Source organism: Scleropages formosus, chromosome 1, assembly GCF_900964775.1.
Source record: "Scleropages formosus chromosome 1, fSclFor1.1, whole genome shotgun sequence".
Taxonomy (NCBI): domain Eukaryota; kingdom Metazoa; phylum Chordata; class Actinopteri; order Osteoglossiformes; family Osteoglossidae; genus Scleropages; species Scleropages formosus.
Window position 1 is genome coordinate 8,760,038 of NC_041806.1, and position 25,228 is coordinate 8,785,265.

The following is a 25,228-nucleotide window of genomic DNA, read 5'->3' on the forward strand; positions in this document are numbered from 1 at the left end:
CTGCAAACAGCATCGTTCACCCCTTGGAAGCCTCGACTCTCTCCTCTCATGAAAGCCCTGTTAAAATATTAAACACCAGTGAAAATTTCTCATCATAGAATTTTGTTAGATGAAGGAAGAATGGGATCTTGCACAGTTATTCACTTGGAGTGAACATAGTTTTTCTAGTTAACCTGAAATGAAGCAGTACTTCTGCTTCAGAGCCCACTGCATTTTAATTAATAAAACATGTAGCTTTCAATACAATTTCAAAATGAATGTTTTCTAAAAAATCTCTAAAATCAGGCACAGACAGTCTTACATCACTTCAAAATACTCAAACTCTCTCATTGGAGAGCATCCAAATAGGCTGTGGAGGTCAGGCCACAGATGGATTTCACTCAGGTCTTATAAAGACAGGGCCACTTTCGTGAACAGATCAAATAAATGGTGTGAAAACTAACGAGGTTTATCGATGACTGAGTTTTTATCGGTTGCCTGTGACCCACAGGGAAACATTTCCTCTATTTGCATTTATTCATTTACCAGACACTTCTATCCACAGAAACAAGCATGCTTCCATCCATCTGTTCTCATTAACCGCTTGTCCTGATCAGGATCACGAGAATCCAGAGCCTATCACTGAATCACTGGGAACAAGGGAAAGGGGGATAGGGGGTACACCTTGGACGGGATGTCAGTCCATCGCAGAGTGGCCACACACAAGGCAATTTAGCATTAGTACTATTGACTGCGTGAGGGAACCCACGCAGACACCGGGAAATCACGCATCTCCGTACAGATTGAGCCAGATTCAAACCTATGCCCAAAAAAGCTCCGGCACTATGAGGCAGCAGCACTACTCATTGTGTGCCCATGCCACCCCAGGCAACATACAACTCAGCAGAAACAAAAGTGCATTTCACTAACAGGTGGAGAGACATACATAGATTCAGACATGTGATTCTCACAGTAATCAGTTTGTCTTATGTCACTGTTTAAAGCAGCACACATGGGAAGCTGCATATAAAATTGGCAAAGTGTACAAAATTTTAAAACATGTAACATTAACATTACATGAGTAACAAGACACAGAGGGTGGCAGGGTGGCACGGTGGCACGGCAAGCATTGCTGCTGTCTCACAGCACTTGGGTGGTACGAGAGAATGTGAGTTCAAACTCCACTCAGTCTCTGTGGAGTTTGCATGTTCTCCCCACGCAGTCTGTGTGGGTTTCCTCTGGGTGCTCTGGTTTCCTCCCACAGTCCAAAGACATGCTGTTCCAGCTCCCCCATAGTGTGTGAGTGATAGAGAGAGTGTGTTCAACTGATGTATGGATGAGCAACCTATTGCAAGTAGTGTATCTAGCAGTGTAAGTAACCTTGGTGAATAAGGTGTGTGGGATGATAATGCTACATAGAGTTCACTGGAAGTCGCTTTGGAGAAAAGTGTCTGCTAGATAAATAAATGTAAATAGAACTGATAGGAAATAGAAAGGTATTTTTGAGAAATAACATAATGTACATTGATAGAGTGGACAGTCTGTCCAGACAGAAGTGACTCAAAGAAATGTGTTTTGAGGCCCTTCTTGAATGTTGAGATGTATTCAGCAGTTCTGAGTGACAGAGGGTCTTCATTCCACCACATTGGAGCCAGAACCAAGAATGCTCACTGCTTCCAGTGAGAATGCATTACATATTGCCACATCAAACAGTTCACCCCTGTAATACTATGGTGTGCACTTCTACAACACGCCTACCCCTTCAACACATCCAGCTATACAAAACGAACACAACTTGAAATCTATGACGGATTAAGTTCGTCCCAGAATCATCACCCCCTGTGGTCAAGGATTAAAGCATATCTTGCACCTTCATGATCAGGGCAATATTTTGCTTATCAGGCGTCATGCAAGGATTCAAGAATCCTTCAGAAAGGTGCTGTGGTGCTGCATTCCAACTACAGTCTAAATGCATTTGTACATTTCAAATTCGTATAAATGCTTGAGTTCAGCCCGCTCGGTGTAGTCCTCCCCTATCTTTTTTTATCCCCTTAATAGATTTTCTCTGTCAGACATTAGCAGTGCGTTGTTACAGAAAGGCGTCAAAGAGCTTTTTTTTTTTTCTTTACCAATGGACTAAATTTAGCTGAGGCCTGAGCTACTCCCAGAGGCTTAGTGTCCAGGAAGGCGCCCCTAATGCTCAAGCCAGCACCCGTGTGATGCCTTATCTGCCCTCTCAGCTGCAGCTAAATGGCTTATTGTGAGCAAAGTGTCATTAGGACCATACAATATGACAAGCAATTTTCACAGAAAAGGCAAATGAAATTATCTTCTGTGCTGGTGCATGACAACGCACGCAGCTAAGCCATCACACTGTTCTTGAATCAAAGCTATAAAGCGAACTGTCTTCATACAGGATTCCTCTCAATTAGAATGTTTTTACTTGATATGCAAATGCACCTTCTAGAAATGTGTAGGGATTTCCAAACAAAGGCCACCCAATTCATCACTGAGCACAGAAACAGGGCCGATGCTCTGCAGGTGCATCACGTAGATGGCTTCATTTGTCAAGCGGAGGCTTCGTAGTAATTCTTAAATGCGATTTTTTTTTTCTATCATGGAATTCTTAGGGGAAAATGAGCCTTTAATGTGAATTGATAAAGGTCACTACGTAGGGTTCACAATCAAAAGTGAGTACGGGCACATACAAGCTACAGCACTGTATGTCGTAAAAAATTTAGCACCTGAAGCTATTCCTTCAGCCGAAAGGCGATGTCTCCGCATTAAAAAATAATCTGCTGTGGTCCACCACGCATCTCCTCGTCTGCTCTACAGTCCAATCCATGATTACGCAACTGCCAGGTCATCAAAATGTGTTTTTTTTCTAGCCGTGTGAGTGGAATTGACAGGGATGTTTTGTGCCTTTTGTCATTCCGTGACCTGTTTGTAATCAGAATAAGTGCAGATGACAGGGAATATGCGTGTGTTTGTCTGGCTCCCTTCAGCTGGCTCTCTGGTAAATTAAAGACACAGCAGTGCGAGACGGTGCATATGAGGTCTGCGCACAGCTCTGTTCTCGTAAATGTGTGAGAAACGTTGCAGTGTGGCAGGGGCTGGCCGACTGATGGGCCAGAAAGTGGCATTCTGTCGGCATGGTGAAATATTTTGATATTTCACAGTGCCTGGTGATAATTTGGCTACACGTTCTATCCATGCATGACCGGACCTTGGAAGGCCATATACTGGAAAGACCAGTATCAGTGCATCACAAAATATTGTTTTTTGTAACATATTTTCAATAATTTCCAAAAAAAAGGAAAAAAATGAACGAGATTTTAAAAAAAAAATGTGTGTGTGAATAGATTTATGTGCATTAACATTTTTGATTTTGAAAAATACTTTACTATGAATGCAGGTTTGGTAAGAAGAGTAAGGAAGTGCTGTAAACATGGCATCATGGTCATTATTAACTTTACACATACTATACACCAGCATTTGGAATCGCTCAGACGTGTTCATTTTTTTTTTGAAAGACTTGATACTTTTTTTTATCAGGGTACCATTAAAGAGATTTTAAAAGACAGCCAAGACATCATTACTAATATAGGGGGGCGCGGTGGTGCAGTGGGTTGGACTGGGTCGTACTCTCCGGTGGGTCTGGGGTTCAAGTCCCGCTTGGGGTGCCTTGTGACGGACTGGCATCCCGTCCTGGGTGTGTCCCCTCCCCCTCCGGCCTAACGGCCTGTGTTGCCAGGTTCCCCTCTGGTTCCCCGTGACCCTGTATGGGACAAGCAGTTCAGACGATGAGACGATCATTACTAATGCAACAAATGGCTATTGCTGCTTGAAATGACTGATTCATAGTTTATTCTTGTTATGCGGAACCGAGGACGCCGGGACGGCTGGACCCAAGTGCAGGATCATTTGTCAGGAACCAAGGGGTCAGGCAAGTTCTCGTTGTTGGGGACGGGTGAAGAGTCGGGCGATCGGCGGTCAGAGTGGGAGCGAGGGTCCGTGGACGTAGTCAGGAGACAAGGTGACCAGTCAGAAGCCAGGGACCAAAGAAATGGAGTTAGGGCTGACACAGACCAGGCCATAGGTGCAAACAGGACACTTGTCTCAGTGAGATTCCACAAATGCAAAGGCCCTGAGGAGCATCTTTCAAAGCTGTCGATTGTGGTGTGGGCGTGGATGTGACAATTATTCACAAATGACTGTGTAACACACGTAAAACACGTGGTGTAATGTTTTGTTCTAAGGCCAGTAGGTTCGTCCGTGGAGGTGTAAATAAAGGACCGCTCGATTTGGCAATTATTAAAATTAACTATTAAACTTTACCAAAAACTATATTTTTCTCATTTCTCATGTACATTATTTTCAGTAAAACACCTTAAATAACATAAAACTGAACTGTGATAACTTACAGAAGGAAAAAAAATAATAATTTGCTTGCACACAATACACACCATACAAATTGTAGCAAAGGGCTAGTAAGGTGCACCCCAATATTATAACTAGGCATACCCAAGCTAACACTTGTTTAACAATTAAAATTTAACACACTAGTAAAACAATCAATATTTACAGTTCAAATATTAATTTCTCAGTGCTTCCAGTTTCAACACAGCAGTCACCGAAGTTTAAATTAGTTCCGACAGGGGAATCGTGTCCATCAAGTAGCGATAGTGTTCGTTATAACAGTAACACAAACTTGCCAAACTCCTCACTTGAAGATTGGAAATCGAGTCCTTTTTCAGTCTTCCAAATCCAAGGCTCAGTTCTTTGGGTGGCTCGCCATCTACGCCTTCGCGTAGAAAATCGTTGTTGCTCCAAAAAAAATTAAAACTGACCGAATCCGTGTGCAACGGAAACAGCAGTGGAGTGATTTTCTCAATTTCTTAAATTTTATCCCACTCAGTCAAAAAGTTTCACGTGTGCGCTCTATTCACGAGGTTCAGTTACAAGACATGAATCGGTGGCGCTCTTCACAGAACTGCCACGTGGGAAGGCGGGACATCCAGTTGTGCTCTCATCCTACTGGATGATTGACCCAGTCAATCAATTCTAAGAAATTAGGAAAAAATAAAAATAATTCCTCCCTATCATAAAATTATTTCCCTTAAATTAAGTTAAATCTGCTAATCATATAATATATTGTGCAATATATTTACAGGGTTACATCTGCAGAGCTCCATTTCCAGCAGCCATAACATCAATGTCCTAATGGTAAACTCTGATGGTAATATGGTAATATCCTAATTGGAATTGTGTTGGCGCAGTTAAAACCTGTTATTCTGTCCAAGTAAATCAAATAAATTGTCTTTCCTTGGGTTGCAAAGTACTGGAATTCCTAAAGTTCATTTCTAGGTTAAAAAAAATGGCCAAAACAAAACGACTTCCTCAAGAAACAGCTCGGTCCGTTGAAACTGAAGATTTCGTACAAAGGTGTCTACTACTGACTTGAGAGAAGAGGGAAAACTGAATCTAACCAGGGTAGAAAAAGAACAGTACACACCAAATGAGTGTCGCCTGCAATGAAAAGACAACTTCGGAATGCTGGCCTTAGAAGCGAAGTTTCAAAGTTATATCTGAAATTGGCGAATAAAAAGAAAAGAAAACACAGACCCTGGACAGCTGGAAAAGTGTATCATGGACTTATGAATCTAAGTCTTTGCTGTTGCAAATAACAATTGTATTTGGTGTTTCACACACACACCATCTGAAACTGCTCATCCCAGATGGGGTTGTGGGGAGCTGGAGCCTAACCTGGCAGCACAGGGGACACACCCAGGACAGGACGCCAGTCCATTGCAAGGCACCCCAAGCGGGACTCGAACACCAGACCTACCGGAGAGCAGGACCCGGTCCAACCCGCTGTGCCACTGCACCCCCCACATGGTATTTGGTGTGGACTATTTAAAATTATTCCAACATTTATACCTTTAGGTAATATCTACTGTATCAGTTCAAGGAAATAACCTTGATGAAGGAGTGCTATAGGAAATTAAGATTACCTAGTGTCAAACACTTGTTTGTAATGCTACACAGCGCGTCTGACAGAATAGCGTCTGTCTGTTTTGCAGCGTAGGGGGCACAGGGGGTTTGGCCTGTGCCTGATCTCTGGTGGGTTTGGGGTTCAAGTCCTGCTTGGGGTACCTTGTGACCCACCGGTATCCTGTCCTGGGTGTGTCCCCTCCCCCACCAGCCTTATGCCCTGTGCTGCCAGGTTAGGCTCTGGCTCACTGTAACCCTGCTTGGAACAAGTGGTTTCAGGCTGTGTGTGTATTTCTTTATAGCAGATATATCCGTGATGCAAATTTATGAAAATGTCTCCCTACAGCATACCGTGTACCATGTCTCACACCCTGCGTATGTGAGGTTGACTCTGGACTATCACGGCCCTGCGTTGGAGAAGAGATGAGTTGTTAGTGAAATAAACGGATGAACGAATGAAGCATAACATTAAAATGTAAGTTTGAAAAAATACTTTTTGTTACTAATACAGATTTTAAAAATATGTTGGTGTTGTCATTGTCATGTGTAAAATTGCCTTTTCTTGTATCATTTAACATTAATTTTAAGTGATAGACTTTCCTCCAGGAACTGATCATTTTTTTCCGTAAGAAATAATAATGGTTCGATCTTACAATGGGAATTTGATTAATGGGGTGTCTTTGCCGAAAGAATTAACCCTGTTAAGCAAGGGATAAGTGAATGTGCTTTAAGCAACATTTTAAGCCAAGTTACTGCCATGTGTGGTAACGGAGATGAGCTGCACAAGCTTAACACAAGAAATTTTAATCGGGCTCATCCTACATGGTGAGTAATGTTGTGCAGAGAAAGTTAAATTGCTCCCTAATAAAGCTTCTATTTGTGCAACATAATCACAGCCGAAAAACTTCATAGAAAGTTCATTGCAGAACTAGCGAACAATTTAATTAGTCTACCCCAAAAAATCAATAAAATGTTCCAAATTTAATTTAATTCAACCAGCCTAAGAATAAAACAACTTTCTCTTGCTTGTATAGTTTGAAACTTGCTATAAACCATTCCAGCAGGACAATTCAGAGCATGTCAGCATTATATCCCAATTCCTTACTAAACCAATAAGGCAAGTCATTAAACAGAAACCCATTCAGTTTTTATACAGAAAAATATGTATTACACAGAGGAAATGTACCATTTGATAATTCCTATTCAGAGGGTGATAATTTTTTTTCCGAGGGTGACTTGTTTGTCAAAACATACGGGGCTTTGCACAATTTATGTGTGAAAAGTCTATGTCATTATTGTTTGGCTATGCATTATGAAAGTGCAAGCAAAGGACATTTTATTTTAAATGGCTAACTCTACGCATAACTCAACACCTTTTCTGCACAAGTTGGCATACTGGGTGATTATTCGAGTCACGGGTCTTTCGAAATAAAACCTTCAGAACAATTACAACAGCTTGCTGCATAACACGAGTCTTGTTCGAAATCAGTCCAATAGTTTCAGCACATACATTTAGATATCTTTCCCTTGTGTCAATCTCTGCCCTTGGGTATCTCTCCCCTCCTTCCGATATCCCTGATGTTTCTTCCCAAATCACTGCGACGGCAACCGAGCACATGCTTGTCATTCCTCACTGAGAGTGGCCAGCTGAGAGCTCCAGTCACTACTGGACTGTGTTCCATGACCCTGTGTACACCCAACGCAAAAGTATACATCATAACATGTTTGCACAGAGATTTACAGAGCAGAAGACAGCTGGAGCATCGCTTGGAGGGCATGGGCTAATGTTTTTTTACATGCCTTTTTAAATCGCCCACTCTGCGTCACATATTACAATGAGTGGGCGTTGTGGAACAGGCCTACTGCTTATCCCCAATATATTAGGTTGCCAGTTATCCTATTTTTAGACATGTAATCGACAGTGTTTCTATATGAGATCACCAGAATAACACACAATGCAACTGTATTCAATGAAGCTTTAAGCACAAACTTGCTTTTGTCAGACTCGGTCTTTTTCGGTTATAAAACAGGTTTGAAAGGGACAGGATTGTTAATCGGACTGTTCAGCTCACTGCACTGCTCAGAACAAAGGACAAAACAGAGTCAACACACCCTCTGATTCTGTACTTTGTCAATAACGCAACAGCGAGTGTGCTCAGTCTATGAAAACAATTTGATGGAAATGGAAATTAGTTTAAACTCCCTTCATTGACTGTTTCCTTGAACACCTCTAAATATGTATGTATTGTATAGTACCTCAAATATTTATTAAACTCAAATTTAATAAAATCCAAACCTTTCGAAACAAAGAACTTTAGATGGAGTGGCTCAAAGAGAAAGCCACATAATTATACTGTTGAAATAAGGGTGAAAACAGTAGGTTCAGAACAATATTTCATAAGTTTTCTGAGTGCAGCATGTTGTGAATAAATATTTACCATTCAGGTAGTTAATGCATTTAATAGCCAGCATTTGTCTGATGTATTTCCAGTTAATGCAGCTAAGAGAATGGACCAGCATTTATGGACAGAGTCAAAATATTGTGTGACTTCACCCTCGTATAAAACAAAACACCGTGAGTCACAGTTTTGGAAATGAAACAATATTCTGTTGAAATGTTCATGCCTTAAAGACAGGTGAAAATGTATTAGTATCCATTTAGAGTACTTGATGATTAATTGGACCCTCTAGATATTTTAGATATCTTAGATGACCAGCTACTGTGATATCCTCTCAAACCACTGAAGCATTTCTTTTTGCAATTTTGCAGCATTACAAATCACAGCCATAGCTATGCCCTTAGCTGGCTTCCGTCAACTTAATTAATTACTTACCTAATTAATTACAGCTGCCGCAACTGCATTCCGAAATGAATTTTTTACAGTTTGACATAATATAATAAATTTATAATGTACCAGTATCATACATTATACATTACATTATCATATGATTTGCGGTAGCATTCAAACTGAAGTGTATAAAATATTTTTTCACTTTGCAGGACAATCACCTTATTGGAAACATCTTATTCGAAAATCAACTGAAACCCCAAATAATTTACAAGATCAGCTACCTAATTGATAAGTAAAATGTTAACAAGTGTGATAATGAAAATAAGAGTGCTGAAGATAAGATTTATATGTCCAAGTGTTTTTTAGCCAGCAGTTCTCATCAGGGCCTGTAGTTAATTAATAAGGTACTCTGTGTGGTGCAGTAAAGTAGTTATTAAGAGGGGAAATTACTTTGGCTCTTCTATGGCTTTGGGTGCTGATAATGGTGATTTCCAAAGGCATTGTTAGAAAATGTAATTACACCACAAGTCATTAATCACACAGAATTTGTAATTAGGCGAATTAACTTTGTCCACGTTGTCCAAACTGTCTACTCCGTACAAAAAGTGGACAAAATAAAATTCTAAATTTAAGTGAAAGTATATTTATATTTTCACTTCTACATATGTACGTATATGAACGGAGAAATATTAAATTAAAATTCAAATTAATTTATATAAATACAACAACTGTTTTCCGTTATTGTATATGTTCTTATATAAGACCTATGTAGGACGTGTTTTCTGTGGAAGAATCATAAGAAGAGGGAGAAAAAAAAAAAAAAAAAATCAATAAGCATTGCACAGTTGGAAGCACATTTGTAAATTAGTCATTCTGCAGATAGCAATGTTCCATAATCCACGCCAAGACGATTTGATTGACTGATGTTCCCTTGGAACATGTTGAAACAGGTAAGAAAGACTGCTTGGTGGCATTTAAAAAACATAATCATTTGCATATTTCTTCTGCATTTTCTTCAGGCTTGCAATACACTTTTTCCTTTGAGTACCCTATAAAGCCAATTAAAAATCCCAAACCCAGTCTTTGGTACCTTGCAGAACCCTGTTTTTTATGAAACCATGACAAGTGCGGCAGAACATGAGAAGCCACACACTTTGGCCATTGCCATAAAGCTTTTAAAAAAGCCCTTCTACATGATAACTAACTAACCAGACAACATTACATTAATGCTAAAGATTCTGGGGTAGATATTTTTTTGAAAAGGAAAGTGTTTCATTATCAGCCAAATCGAGCAGCCAGTTTTTAAATATATATTTTGTATGTTAAGGGGGGGTGCAATGGCGCAGCGGGTTTGGCCTCTGCCTGCTCTCTGGTGGGTCTGAGGTTCGAGTCCTGCTTGGGGTGCCTTGTGATGGACTGGCGTCCCGTCCGGGGTGTGTCCCCTCCCCGTCCAGCCTTGTGCCCTGTGCTACCGGGTTAGGCTCTGGCTCGCCGCAACCCCGCTCAGGACAAGCGGTTTCAGACAATGCGTGCATGTGCGTGTTTGTATGTTGCTACTGTTCCTCTACAGCACTGCACTCATCCAGACACATTTCAATAAGAACCATAGCTGTAAGGATCAGACTCTGCTTCCTCTCCTGTGATGTTCTCAAAGCAGCCATCACTGCCCACCTGCTGGTAAGCACTGCAACGATCAATGCACCACCACTCACTCCTGGAGGAAAGACATGACAGAATAACACAGAGGAGAATGTTCTCATCAAGAGCTGTTGCTTTCTCATTCAACAAAGTGCTTTATCGTCATCCAACTGAGCCAGCACGAGGACCCCTCAACTGCTCAGCACAGTAAACATGATTATTCACACTCCCAGAATCCATGGGCTCAGTACACTACAGCAATGCCATCTGCCAAGCATCACGTCCCAAATCAGACCCAGGAACCGGCTGTGCTCTCAGTGCATTCTCCAAGTGGATTGCGAGACAACAGGCAATAGCTGGCATGCCTACACAAGTCCCATTTTTAGAAACATTTAAACAAAATCATGAAAAAAGGCGTTATAGTGAAGAATAAGAAGAAGGATCAGTGCCAGCGGTACAGAAGCTCAGTATAATCCCAGAGAAAGTATGCGCCAAGGGTTCTCACCTCAAAGAGCCGGAGGACATTGGCAACCATGATGGACACAGAACTGGCCGACGCCCCAATGACCCCCACAACGCGCTCTGGTTTCCGGATGATGGGTGGCTCGCCGTTAGAGCAGCGTATATCAGAGGTGTCCTTCTGGATCAATGCCTGAACAAACGTGAGTGACTGCTCGAGGGCGTAGGTGTCTCGGGAACAGGTGTCAAGGATCCGTGCACCCAGGGTAATGTTGGGCAGCAGGTAGGGATCACTGTTGATCTGGTCCAGAGCATAGAGCATGGCCTCCATTCTATGAATGCCCTTTTCCTTCTTGATCTCTCCACATGGGACACCTGCGGGTCCCCTGGAATGCACCGGAAAAAGACCACCCAGGGTGATGTCTCCCTCTATCTTGATAGAATGAGGCTGAGTGCCTTGATGAGCCCACAAGCCTGGACTCAGCATCCACATCCACAGCATCCACAGGACATGGGGCCATGTGGTGAAATGACTGTCGCTCCATCCAAACACCCAAAGTATTCCACAGTAATGATGTAACAGAGATTTTGGGGACTGTGGTGTCATGGTGGTCACCAAAAAATGCTGGTGGGATCACTGTAACAGCAAAAAGCTTTACCTTCTTCCCGAAGCACCTGTGAGCAGGAGGAAAAGGAAAGAATTAAGATAAGCCTCATTTTCTTTGCATTTGACATCGTTGGCATTATGCATAATGTCTACCAGAAAGGCAATTAGGAGTACATTGATTAATTTGGGGAACAGCTGTATAAATTTGGTTTTTCATAATAAGTACAGCAAAATCAAGTAATATCATATTTTTGTACTTATATGTGCTTATTTTTTGTAGTTATTCAACATCGTGTGAGTATGGAAGAATGGCACGATATGATGATTTCGGCTTTTCAAACACTTGCATTAAGTGTTGGAGGCTGTGAACTTTGTGGAAAGGAAACTTTTTATTTGAGAGACAAATGCAACATATCTGCAGCAGACAGGCACCTGTCTATGTATCCAAAATCACGTTTTCAGTCAAATCAATGACATTTTTTTTTTTTTTAATGATATGTTTTATACACAGCAGAGGGTCACGGCAGCTTACAGACAGACAGAGCACGGAGAAAAGGCAAATATGTCCACATACATAGAGCGAGGGCTCAGGTTCAAAAGGTTACAGTTTATCAGAGGTCTGATCATGTCGCACTTTCTAATAACATCCAGTAAGGTGTCCGCATATTCCAGAATTCATGGGAGTTGTCAAACAAATCAAATTTTAAGTTGGAATAAATTTAAACGCATCAGCATCTTTACAGAGGAAACTTCAGGTGTTGACCACAGCATTAAAGTACAGTTGTTTGGCAAACATCTAAAATTAGATAGTCAGAGTACCATTACATCATCAAGAAAGAAGTTTGGGTTGTAACTTAACTAGAGAATAGTTGGGAAGAAATCAGATTTTTTTTCCAAAGGTTTCTAGTTGCATTTACTCCATGCTATGTATATTTATTTTACAGCAGAATTACTTTTTATCATCAGCTTTAATTTGTATTGAATAACATATTTTCTGTAACTATTTCTGTTAAGGGGTGCAATGGGTTGGACTGGGTCCTGCTCTCCGGTCGGTCTGGGGTTCGAGTCCTGCTTCGGGTGCTTTGTGATGGACTGGCATCCCGTCCTGGGTGTGTCCCCTTTGCCCCGTGTTGCCGGGTTAGGCTCCGGCTCCCTGTGACCCCGTATGGGACGAGCGATTTCAGATGATGTGTGCGTGCATGTGTGTATTTCTGTTGATCAGAGTTGCATTGACGAGCGTTGGAGAAACACAGCAAACGCAAAGGGGTCTGCCAGAATTTCAGCTACCCCTGTGTATATGAACTGTACAATAGTTTTATGGAGATGTATATTTCTACTCCTGTCTCAGACCCTGAGCATTTGGTCATTTACAGACACTTGGCTGCAGGCCAGTTTATTTCTTTGTATGAACTTTTGGAATATTTACATTACTGCACATATATCCAATGTGATGATCTACACGTAATCCTCAACGCAAATATTGCAACTCAAGAGCCCACATGGATAAGCGGTTGATAAAACTGGATGAATGGACCACACCATTACAGTTACTTCTACTTTTGGGGATGGGCACCACACTGTTACAGTTACCTCCAGTGTCAGACATCCCTGAAGTCTCAAGTTGTGGTCCTGGATATGGAAACTTAATAACGGATGTCATGTTTTTCAAAATCTCTGTGTTTCGGATAATTTTGTACTATTGGGGTTGCATTCTTATTGCACATTCATCAGCTGTCTGAGCTCCATGTCTCCATGTCCAGGTTATGTCATCCATTTCACCGAGCTTAGGTGAAGGCACCATCAGGACCGTGATGACGGGAAGCTCCGAGAGCAGTTGCCCTTCTAAATTCTAGAAAGGAGAGGTGATAGGCTGGAAGTTAATATGTGACAGGAAGGCTCCGTTTGGACAGGGGGACAAATGGGCCAGGCTCTGGGAGAGTGACCCTGTGATCCGGTTGCCGACAGATAAAGCTTTCAATGCACAGCTTAGCAGATGCCTGCGTGGCTGCACATGCAGAAGAGTAACTTAGCGTACTTAAATATGGGCAACATAAGTGCATATTAAGCTGATAAAGGCATATGGACAGCACCGAGAAATGTTCTGAAAAATTCACAGGAAAAAGCAGCACAGAGCTAAACGGCAAGCTCCGATATGCATAGCTGCAGATCGGGCTCAGACAGGGAATGAATTCGTATCTCCTGCATTGTTCCATAACTGGACTGCTCAGACACGATCCTGTTTGAGTTTAATGTGGCCGCTTCAAGGGCAGCGACGCTCGTTCTAGCCGTTTCGTTTCATCAAATAAAACGAAATCACTTACAGCTGCGATGTTCAAACTGTCGTCGGGTTAAAGCGAATGATTCTGGCAAAAATTCCCCCCAAAAAAATGATCCAAAATCATTTTAAAAAATAATAAATTCATCAAAGCCAGAATAGCAGTCTATGCCACCTAATTTGCAAGGAGCAATTAGTTTGGAGGCACAGCCCAGACTCCCAGCATGCCCTCCCTTTCCATCCGCCACTTGTGTGACAAGTGGGCGTTCTGTTTTCAGTCCTGTGTTTATTTTCTGCCTGTGTGTTGCGGGTGATACTTTCACTCCAATTACTTAAAAAAAACATGGGATAATAAAAAGCATTTCATTAAAACAGAACCAATGTTCTTCTCATATGATGCATATGTACTGTAGATAACTGATTTAGATCATATATATGCAAATTACATATATTGTATATATAATATATATACATATACACAGTAAGTAGCACTGCTGTCTCACAGCACCTGGGTGGTGCGAGAGGACGTGGGTTCGATCCCCGCTCAGTCTGTGTGGAGTTTGCATGCTCTCTTCGTATCTGCGTGGGTTTCCTCCAGGTGCTCTGGTTTCCTCCCACACTCCAAAGATATGTTGTTCAGGTTCCCCATAGTGTGTGAGTGACAGAGAGAGTGTGCTCCACTGATGTATGGATGAGTGACCCATTCTAAGTAGTGTATCTTGCAGTGTAAGTCACCTTGGTGAATAAGGTGTGTAGGCTTATAACACTAAATAGAGTTCGTTGGAAGTCACTTTGGAGAAAAGTGTCTGCTAAACATGTAAATGTACTTTCCATCTTAGCCTCTGAGTCTGGCGAGTGGGGTATACCAGTTGTCCAGTGAGACTTCTGATCCCCTGTTTGGGATACCATTGGATGGGAGAGAAGTGGGGATGGGGTGAAGTCTTGTGGGGCTGTTTCATACGTGCTGTATAATTTTCAAGCAGACAAAGGCAGGGATTCAGTCTACTACTTCTTTCCCTTTGCTGAAACTTTAATATATATTTGTATTTTAATATGTTATTAAAATATATTTATAGATTTCATTTATGTATGTGGTGGCACAGCAGGCTTGGCCAAGTCCTGCTCTCTGGTGGGTCTGGGGTTCAAGTCCCGCTTGGGGTGCCTTGCGATGGACTGGCGTCCCATCCTGGCTGTGTCCCCTCTCTCTCCTGCCCTATACCCTGTGTTGCCAGGTTAGGCTCCAGCTTGCCGTGACCCCACTTGGGACAAGCGGTTTCAGACAGTGTGTGTGTCTATGTGACTTACGTACTATTAAGAGGCAGCAGGCAATGTGGTGGTTAGAACTCCTGCCTTGCACTTGAATTTGAATACTGAAGGTTTGAATTTTACCTCCTATTCTAGTACATTAAAAAAATACTTTCCTTTTATTTTTTGAATGTCTTTTTTATTCACGTATGTGGCACACCAGGGCGGTTTGAAGGGGGGGTGGAGCCGGGGATGGGCCAACAGCAGCTGAACTTAATCAATGCCCCTATTTCTTTCCCCGGCCCGACCACTGAGAGGGAGAGCGCGACTGAGAAGCCGACGCCGGAGACGACCCCGCAACATCGGCGAATCAGGACACGATCCCGAACGCAACCCCCCCCTTCCGAGTGCCCCCACGACCTACCAGTTCCCTGTGCCCCCTTCTCCCCCCCTTTCCCGTCTGTTGACCCCAACAACTTTGAATAAACCCCCCTTCTCTCGCAACCCTTGTGACTGTGCCGGCGCTTCTTTGTTACAAAGTACCTCTCTACATTTAAGGCTTCTTCCTGACTGACTTCTCCTCTGATCTTATAAATGTTTGATAAAGGTGTACATGTTTATGTTTAATAATTTCTTTAATAGTGGATAAGTCTATATGCAGCAACTCATGTTTACTGGTTCATGTAGTGGTATGCCACAAATTGACTGTATTCAAAAAAATATCTGCATCCAAATCTCTCATTGTGTTGATCTAATACACCTTTTAAGCATTGTTCTCTGAGATGTACATCACTTTGAAGAAAAGTGTGTGCTAAATGAATAAATGTAAACATAAATGTATGTGCCTTTAATATGTTTTTACGTGTACTCGCTCTACAGTAGTTTAGTAAACTATAAAATTTCCTAATTTAGTCTTTATTAATTTCCTTCTTGATTATTTTAATATCTTACCATCCTAACATCTTCCTCTCTCTCTCACACACACACACACACACACACACACACACACACACACACAACCACTCGTCCCAAGTGGAGTCGTGTCGAGTTAGAGCCCAGCAACACAGGGCTGGAGGGGGAGGGGACACAACCAGGACGGGACGCCAGTCCACCACAAGGCACCCCAAGCAGGACTCGAGCCCCAGACCCAGAGCAGGCCCTGTCCAAACCCACTGGACCACTGCCACCACCCCAATCCTAACGTATTTCTTGAGACTGTTTTAAAGTGTTTGGAGGGTGTCTGTGGAAATATTTGGGCATGTCCATAAAATCCAGAAAAGCATAATTGTTTTTCCAATTTAAAATAATGAGATGGACCTCCCCGTTTACAGACTCTTGGTATAGATAGATAGATTTACTTTATTGATCCCACAAGGGAAATTATTATGTTACAGCAGCAGAATACAAGTCTGAAAATACTTGCAATATAAAAAATATAAAAACAAGTGGAAAAATACAAAACAAAAATATGTACAATTATATATACAGTTGGAGGAATAGTAAATAAGTATATTTAAATAAATAAATCAAAACAGTATGTAGTGCAAGTAGTGCAACAGTATATAGTGCAAATTGTGCAGAATGGTAATATAATCATTATAAGTAGTAACAAAATGAACTAACAATAGTGCTGAATAGTTCATCTGTCACACAGAGGTGAGTTGTTGAACAGTGTTATTGCGAACGGTAGGAATGATTTCCTGAACCGTTCTTTACGACAGCGGAGCTGAATGAGTCTATTAGAGAACGAGCTTCGCCGTCTCTGCAGTGTGGTGTGAAGTGGGTGGGATGGAGTGTCCATGATGGAGAGCAGTTTGTTCGGTGACCTCCTATTCCTCGCTAACTTAAACGTCTCCGTGTTCTGTCCAATGACGCTGCCGGCCTTACGGATGAGTTTGTTTATCCTGCCGGCATCTCTGGCATTGATGCTGCTCCCCCAGCAGACCACAGCAAAGTAGATAGCACTCGCAACAACAGACCGGTAGAAGATCTCCAGCATCTTGCTGCACACATTGAAAGATCTGAGCTTCCTCAGAAAATAGTCTGCTCATTCCCTTCTTGTACACAGCATCAGTGTGGTCCTTCCAGTCCAGACTGCTGTTCAAGTGGACACCTAAGTACTTGTAGTTCTGAACAGTCTCAGCCTCCTCCCTCAGGATCTTTATGGGTCTGACTGCAGTTCTTGTCCTCCTAAAGTCGACGACCATCTCAAGAACTGCAGGACTGTTTTGAGGAACAAATTAAATCCGTATGAGAGGAGTTTTCAGTATTTTTATTTCTGGTATAAACAGAATAAAACATATTGCCACGCCCATGCCATCGCGATAATCGGATACACCTGGACCTGGCAAGATAAAAGGCAAAACCAAACCGCGAAGGACGCAGAACCTTGATTCGCCGACCCAGCCAGCGCCCTTGCCTGAGTTAACCTGCTCCTCGCTTTCATCCTCGTCCCCAGTCCACAGCCCGACTCCCTCTCCCGTGACCCCTACCTTCCTGTGTTTTGATCCGTGTTTTTGTGTTTTGACCTATCGCCTGTATTCAACGACAACGATTCTGGATTGCCCATTAAACGACGTTTGCAGTACGAAGACCCACGCCTGTCCCCGACCACGGTTGCTGTCTTACCCCGCTAACTCCTGTGTGCTCCGCAATTGAGTCCGCCTCCTGCTTCCGGACGAGAACATGGCAGAAGGTTCCGCCAACGGAACGGGCTCAGCGGAGATCCACCGCGTCAAGAAGGCGCTCGCCGCACAGGGCCACCGTTTGGGGTCGATGGAGCAAACCCTGAATAGCCTCGCGGAAGCTTTCCAGTCCCTAGTCGGGACAATACAGGAGCAAGGTATGCTCGTTGCGGCGAATACCGCCCCCGCGACCTCGTCCAGACCAGAGACGCCGTCAGTAAGACCTCCGTCTCCTCTGTCCCAGCCCCCAGCCCCCACCGCCCCACGATCCGCGTCTCCTGCCGCCGGCCCCCTTCGAAGGTGACTCCACGCGCTGCGCAGGGTTTTTGATGCAATGCGAACTTGTTTTTTCTAGCCTGCCTCAAGTGTACGGCACTAACCTCAGCCGTATCACTTATATCATGTCTCTCCTTGCTGGCCGCGCGTTAGACTGGGCCACGGCCACTTGGGGGTGTAATTCTCAAGCGACGTACGAAGACTTTAAGACCCGGTTTCAAGCGGTGTTCGGGCTGCCCCCGTCAGATGACGGCCTAAGTGAAAGTCTGTTCAAGATCAGACAGGGGGAACGAACGGTAGCTGACTACGCCATTGAGTTCCGCACCTTAGCTGCTCGCAGTGACTGGGGCAGGTCAGCACTCCTGGCCAGTTTTCGCCGTGGCTTAGACCCTCGCATACGGAAAGAAATGGCATTCCGAGGAGACAAATGGAGTCTGGATCAATTTATTGAAACTGCGGTGGCCGTCGACAACGCCGTACGCACCCAAGAACCACGGCGCCGTGCCACGCCGGAACGAACCGGCAACGAGTACGGCCCTGCGGAGCCCATGCAGCTGGGACGAGGACGTCTGTCTCCCACGGGACGAAGGCGACAATTCCAAGAAGCCCTGTGCCTGTATTGCGGGGAACCCGGACACCATCGTCTCCAGTGCCCCGTCCGTCCCAGAGCCCAGGTGAGTGGGATCCTCCATTGTGACCATGTGACAGTTCCCATTACCTTGTCGTGGGGAGGGGGCACCCTGTCCATTCAGGCTTTGGTCGACTCTGGGGCAGCAGGCAGTTTTTTAGACGTTAATTTCGCCCAGTACCACAAGATTCCGGTAGAGAAATGTCCCCAGCGCCTTAAGATTAATGCGTTAGATGGACAACCCCTAGGCAAGGGATATGTAGACTTCCGGACAGCCCCCCTTCAGCTGGGGATCGGGGCTTGCCATCATGAAACCATACAGTTTTATCTGATCGCCACCCCTGAGGTTCCGGTGATATTGGGATTTCCCTGGTTAGCATCTCATAACCCCGTTTTCGACTGGAGCACCGGAGACCTCACGTCGTGGGGAACGCAGTGTGAAGGGAAATGCCTGAGGTTGCCCTGCAGGGCTACCTCCATTGAAGGAAATGAGTCGGCACAACCTGCACAGCTACCCCCTGAATACCGAGAATTGGCTGCAGTTTTCAGCCGCAGTCGTGCTGCCGAGTTACCTCCGCACCGCCCGTGGGACTGTGCGATTGACCTTTTACCAGGTACAACACCACCCCGTAGTGGAGCTTATCCCGTCACGGCCCGAGCAGCAGGCTCTTCAGCAATATATCACAGAGGCGCTCGCATCCGGCATCATCTGACCTTCTACTTCTCCTGCCTCTGCCGGTTTCTTTTTTTATAGAGAAAAAGGACGGTGGATTGCGACCATGCATAGACTATCGGGGCCTGAATCACATCACGGTCAGGTACCCTAACCCACTGCCATTGATCACAGCGGCCCTAGAACAAGTCCGAGATGCAAAGTGGTTCACTAAATTAGACTTAAGGAGTGCATACAACCTGATACGTATCCGAGAAGGGGATGAGTGGAAGACCGCATTTAGTACTACCATGGGGCATTATGAGTACCGGGTCATGCCTTTTGGGCTCTCCAACGCACCAAGTGTATTCCAGGGCTTCGTCAATCATGTGCTGGGGGATCTGGTGCTTTGTGGGGTGCTCATATACCTGGATGATATTTTGATTTTTCCAAGGAGTTTACCCCTCACGTTCAGTTGGTTAGACGGGTTTTGCAGCGATTGCTACAGAACCGATTGTACGTAAAGCTGGAAAAATGTGAGTTCCACCAGCAAAAGATCTCTTTCCTTGGTTTCATACTGACCCCGGATGGGGTCGCCATGGATCCGGGGAAGGTACGTGCATTATTAGACTGGCCGTGTCCGACCACTACAAAGGCCTTACAACGCTTCCTAGGGTTTGCCAACTTCTACCGCCGGTTTATAAGGAACTTCAGCTTGATTGCTGCCCCGCTGACTGCATTAACAGCTAACAGATCCTACAGACTCCCATGGAACCCCGAGGCTCAACAGGCATTCGATGAGCTCAAACGCCGCTCCACCTCAGCGCCCATCCTACACCAACCAGATCCAGAACTACCATTCCTCGTGGAAGTCGACGCATCGGAAATGGGGGTGGGCGTCGTGCTCTCCCAACGCCAAGGTAAACCAGAAAAACTGTACCCTTGTGCCTTCTTCTCCAGGAAATTGTCGCCTACAGAACGCAACTATGACATCGGGAACCGGGAGCTGTTGGCCATGAAACTGGCCTTGGACGAATGGCGACACTGGTTGGAAGGTGCAAAACATCCTTTTCTGATACTAACCGATCATAAGAACCTCGAGTACCTGCAGAGTGCCAAATGCTTAAACTCCCGGCAAGCCAGGTGGGCGCTCTTTTTTGCTCGGTTTCACTTCACAGTGACCTACCGGCCTGGGACGAAAAACACCAAAGCGGATGCTCTCTCGCCTACATGAAGAGAGACCACCCACTGATGAACCTGGGTACATCCTGCCCAGGACCTGTGTGGTGGGGCCCGTGCTATGGGATGTCAACCAAGGGCCGCATCCAGATCCGTCCACAGCACCTCCAGGAGGACCGGTAGGTAAACAATATGTTCCCCCAGAGCGACGAAGGACGCTGCTCCAATGGGTCCACGATCACCCAGCTGCAGGGCGCCCCGGCTGCAGCCGCACTCAAGAGCAGCTGCAGAGGCGATACTGGTGGCCGTCTCTCAAGGAGGACGTGCACGACTATGTCCGGGCTTGCCCGGTATGTGCACAAACAAAGGTTCCAACCCAGAAACCTGCAGGACTCCTACAACCCTTGCCCATCCCAAGACGCCCCTGGACACACATAGCACTCGACTTTAGTCGAGCTCCCCAGTTCTGAGGGTAACGCCACAATCCTGACCATCCTTGATCGTTTTTCTAAGGGTTGTCGCCTGGTCCCTTTACCACAGTTACCCACGGCTCTCGAGACCGCAGAACTCCTCTTCCACCATGTTTTCCGGCTTTACGGTCTGCCCGAGGACATCGTCTCAGACCGGGGACCGCAGTTCACCTCACGGGTCTGGAAGGCATTCTGGAAAAAGCTAGGGATAACGGTGAGTCTGACTTCTGGTTACCATCCCCAGGCCAACGGGCAAGTGGAGCGTCTCCAACAAGACATTGGTCGATTTCTCCGTAGCTATTGTTTTGGCAATCCCCAGCAGTGGGTGCGGTACTTGCCCTGGGCAGAATACACACATAACACCCTCACTCATTCATCGACTGGACACTCACCTTTTCAGTGTATTTTAGGGTACCAACCACCATTATTTCCATGGCATCTGGAACCTAGTGACGTGCCAGCGGTGGAGGCCTGGTACAAGAACAGCCAGACGGTATGGAAAACCGTGCGCAAACATCTTCTCCGTCGCCGGTTGCAATTGAAACACCAGGAGGACAGACGACGACGACCGCTCTCCATCCTCCCTGGTCATCTACCCGCGGCTTACAAGGACCGTACATGTCCAAGAAACTTAGCCCTAGGTACCTGGGACCCTTCAAGGTTCTAAGGCGAGTCACTCCTGTCACCTATCAGCTGCAACTACCCCGGCACTTGCGTATACACCCCTCTTTCCTTGTGTCATTCCTGAAACCCACGGCCACTGCCCTCCATCAGCCGCAGCCTGCGCCTCCTCCTCCTATTGCCTTGCCCGACGGTAGTGGACCGGCTTACATCGTTAGGGCGCTCCTCGATTCCCGTCGCCGCGGGGGGACCCTTCAGTACCTTGTGGACTGGGAGGGTTATGGGCCGGAGGAGCGCAGTTGGGTGGTCGACCGTGATGTGTTGGACCCTGACCTTGTTTCTGATTTCCACAGGGCTCATCCAGGTCGGCCCGCTCCCCGGCCCCGTGGTCGCCCCCCGGGTCTCAGGCGAGCGTCTAGAGCCGCTCCTGGGAGGGGGGGTCATGCCACGCCCATGCCATCGCGATAATCGGATACACCTGGACCTGGCAAGATAAAAGGCAAAACCAAACCGAGAAGGACGCGGAACCTTGATTCGCCGACCCAGCCAGTGCCCTTGCCTGAGTTAACCTGCTCCTCGCTTTCATCCTCTTCCCCAGTCCACAGCCCAACTCCCTCTCCCGTGACCCCTACATTCCTGTGTTTTGATCCGTGTTTTGACCTATCGCCTGTATTCAACGACAACGATTCTGGATTGCCCATTAAACGACGTTTGCAGTACGAAGACCCACGCCTGTCCCCGACCACGGTTTCTGTCTTACCCCGCTAACTCCTGTGTGCTCCGCAATTGAGTCTTCCTCCTGCTTCCGGACAAGAACATGGCACATATCATAAAATACCTTTTTTACATTACATCTAATTAATATTATTAAATTATAATTTAACTTTTGTGTTTTTTGTAGACACCTTTACATTTGTTTCTTAAATAGTATCAATTTGCCTTTCAATCACATAAATAGCAAAGGGGGTACAATTATTTTCAATTTAATGCAAGAAAAATTAACAGTAATATGTTCAAATTTAATTTAGTGTAGCAATGTAATTTATGTACTCATTTTTTCCTCTTAATTTCCTCTTAAAAATAGATGCTATTCATTCTGAAAATTAATCACCTCCATCTTTAGTCTCTGACTTTAATTAAAATGAATTTAAGTACTTGTATTTATGTAAAGCATTGGATATGTTTACAGATTCCAACCAGGGGGACTTCACTACGTGCTACTATTACACAAGCCATACCTCCCATACCACTCTTTGAAACAGTCACTTGAAGCCTTCCACAAGACAAAGCAAAACAATAGATGCCTTGCTAGAAATAACCAACCAATCAGGTACTGTTCACCAAAAAGTCCCCTGCAGCCACATCAGGCTAAACTGGTCCAGCCAAATCAAAGAATAACTGCAGTCTCTCCATTTAAGCGTTTGCAGGGCTTACAAAGTGTGTTTTTCCCCGCAGCCTCATAGTGAAGTGCCAGTGTTTGTCAGCTTCGGAAAGAGTCCAAAATGTTCAGAAATTTTGCAGTATTCCACTTGGGAATTCAATGTTCTGAGAGGTCCATAAAAAGGAGCTGGTGTGCTCATGTCTTATGTGTTCTTGTACTACACTGACATCAGAAACAAGTATCACATACATTGGAAGATATGCATTTCATTGTTGGTATAGTTGCTTCTACACTTCTCTGAGATGTATGTCACTTTGGAGAAAAGCATCCGCTAAATGAATATGTGAACTTTTTTTATAAGCTTTGTCAGAAGAAAAAAAATCTGGCTATTTCTCTTAATATTCCTCTTATGACAGCCAGTTGCAGAGCGAAAAAATCCTCAGCATTACAGCTGTCAGGTGCAGTACTTTTGGTAGCCAAACTACTACTTATTCTTTTTGTTTTTTTTAGGATTTTAGATAAGATTACACTGATGAAAATGCTATTTTGTGGTACCACTGAAACCATATTGCACGTTCCTCTTCTTGCTTCACTGCCTACTCAGTTGGTGCCTGGGGCCCTTCCTGCTGCCTCCCATCTCTTCGCAAATAGCTGATGCCACACTCAGAATCGAAAACCTTACAGACACGTCTTCCTGGTTCCGCTTCCACAGTAAAATGGCCCACTCCTATTTCATACAGCTTTATCCGACCACTTTGTGAGGCATATTGCAGGATATGTGCACGTGCCAGTAATTTAGAGATTAAATGTTATCTTTAAAACTGCACACTAATTACCACTTGAAGCGGTCATCACCCTGCTACACGGTACGAGTAATAAACTACCAACACAAGCGATCTCAGTGTTAAATTAGACCAACTTTGTTTCTTTCTGTACTTCAGTCAGGGTCAGTTTTGTAGGGATAAAATCTCACTCAAATCCCAAATGAGAGGCCTCTCTGAAATAATCACAAGGATCACATGGACAGAGAGGTATCTTAACTTTTAACACTTACAATTAGTTTGTAAAAATGAAGGTGTGTAAGGGTATTAAACCCCTACATATGTAAACTCCCGCTAGCCTTCATGCTCCCGTGTGCAGTTTTCCAGAAATCCAGCACCGCCCCACCTTCATCATCTCTCTAGAGTCAGTAAACACCCTGCAAGCCCCACCCATGGACTCTGAGGACTGAAAGTACACTAAACAATTCATCCAGTCACAGCGCAATATTCCAGACCACTGAAATGTTACTTTCCGCAAGGTTATAGTGAAAACACATCCTACATACTTTAATACCTACCTAAAGCTTCTTCAAGTATTTCAAATCACTGAAAGAACAATTTTACTGTATATGCAGAAGCCATACTTTCTGTTATATTCATTATTTTCCTTTCGCCAGAAGGGGTCTAATGCTCATTTAATGCTGGATTTTGATCTATTCAGGTGGGATTTTACCTTAGGGTATGTTACATAATAAGAGAAGCAGATTTAGATCCAGCCAGGGTGGCTCCAGTTAGGCCCAAGCTTCTGTGCCTGACAGATACTTTAGCCCCAGATGTCCCACAGTTTTTGCTCAAGCTTATCTTGCCTTTGCACTGTGCAGTTTGCTCATAAAAAGAAGACAAGTGTGTGTCGATTGCAAGCATGAGCGCTGAAAGTTAACCAAATAAAATTCCCTGAAGACGCAAAAATACGAAGGCACTGTGAGTAGCCAGCTTTGTGAATTAGCACGATTTGACAAGAGCACCACATACATGTCTATATTGCTTTGTAAATAAGTTTTAAAAAAAAAAAAAGCAAATAATTTACATAACGAAACCCCAGACACTGCATGTGCAACGATGCTAATTGGAAAAAAAACTTTAAAAAGAACTTAAACAAAAGTGATTATGCATGTCTAAAAGATATCAACAGAGCAGACGTATTTTCACCAAGCAGAGGAAACTGCTGCTTTCCCTGTGTAAAATGGACATTAAATCACTGCTGGCTTATGTCAGCAATCCTCTTGCTTAGCCTGTTGAAGTGATAAAGGAGCCCCACTGCAACAGAACTGGTGTATTTCACTACCCAGTCAAACTCTGTGTGTGTGTGTGTGTGTGTGTGTGTGTGTCCATTTACTTGCACCAACTGGTCAGCAGAGTATTGTGATGATGAGGCTAAAAGTTCAGCAATAAATGACTGCTACTGATATTAAATGTTGTGCATCTAAGGTCTGTCATCAGCAAAAAGTTCTAAATCTGTCTTTTAGATTGTATTTGTATTGTATATTTAAGGCGTCAAGAGCACAAACTTGTAAATACAAACCAGTT

At 44.3% G+C, this 25,228-nt stretch overlaps 1 protein-coding gene across 1 annotated transcript in view; it reads right to left on the minus strand.

Moving 5' to 3' along the window:
* grm6a (glutamate receptor, metabotropic 6a) overlaps window positions 1–25,228 on the minus strand; it is a 65,163-nt gene that overhangs the window by 24,197 nt on the left and 15,738 nt on the right. Inside the window, exon 2 of the mRNA XM_018753029.2 lies at window positions 10,909–11,537. Within this exon, the coding sequence (XP_018608545.1) occupies window positions 10,909–11,469 (561 nt within the window). The 5' untranslated portion in view covers window positions 11,470–11,537. The remainder of the gene's footprint in view (window positions 1–10,908; window positions 11,538–25,228) is intronic.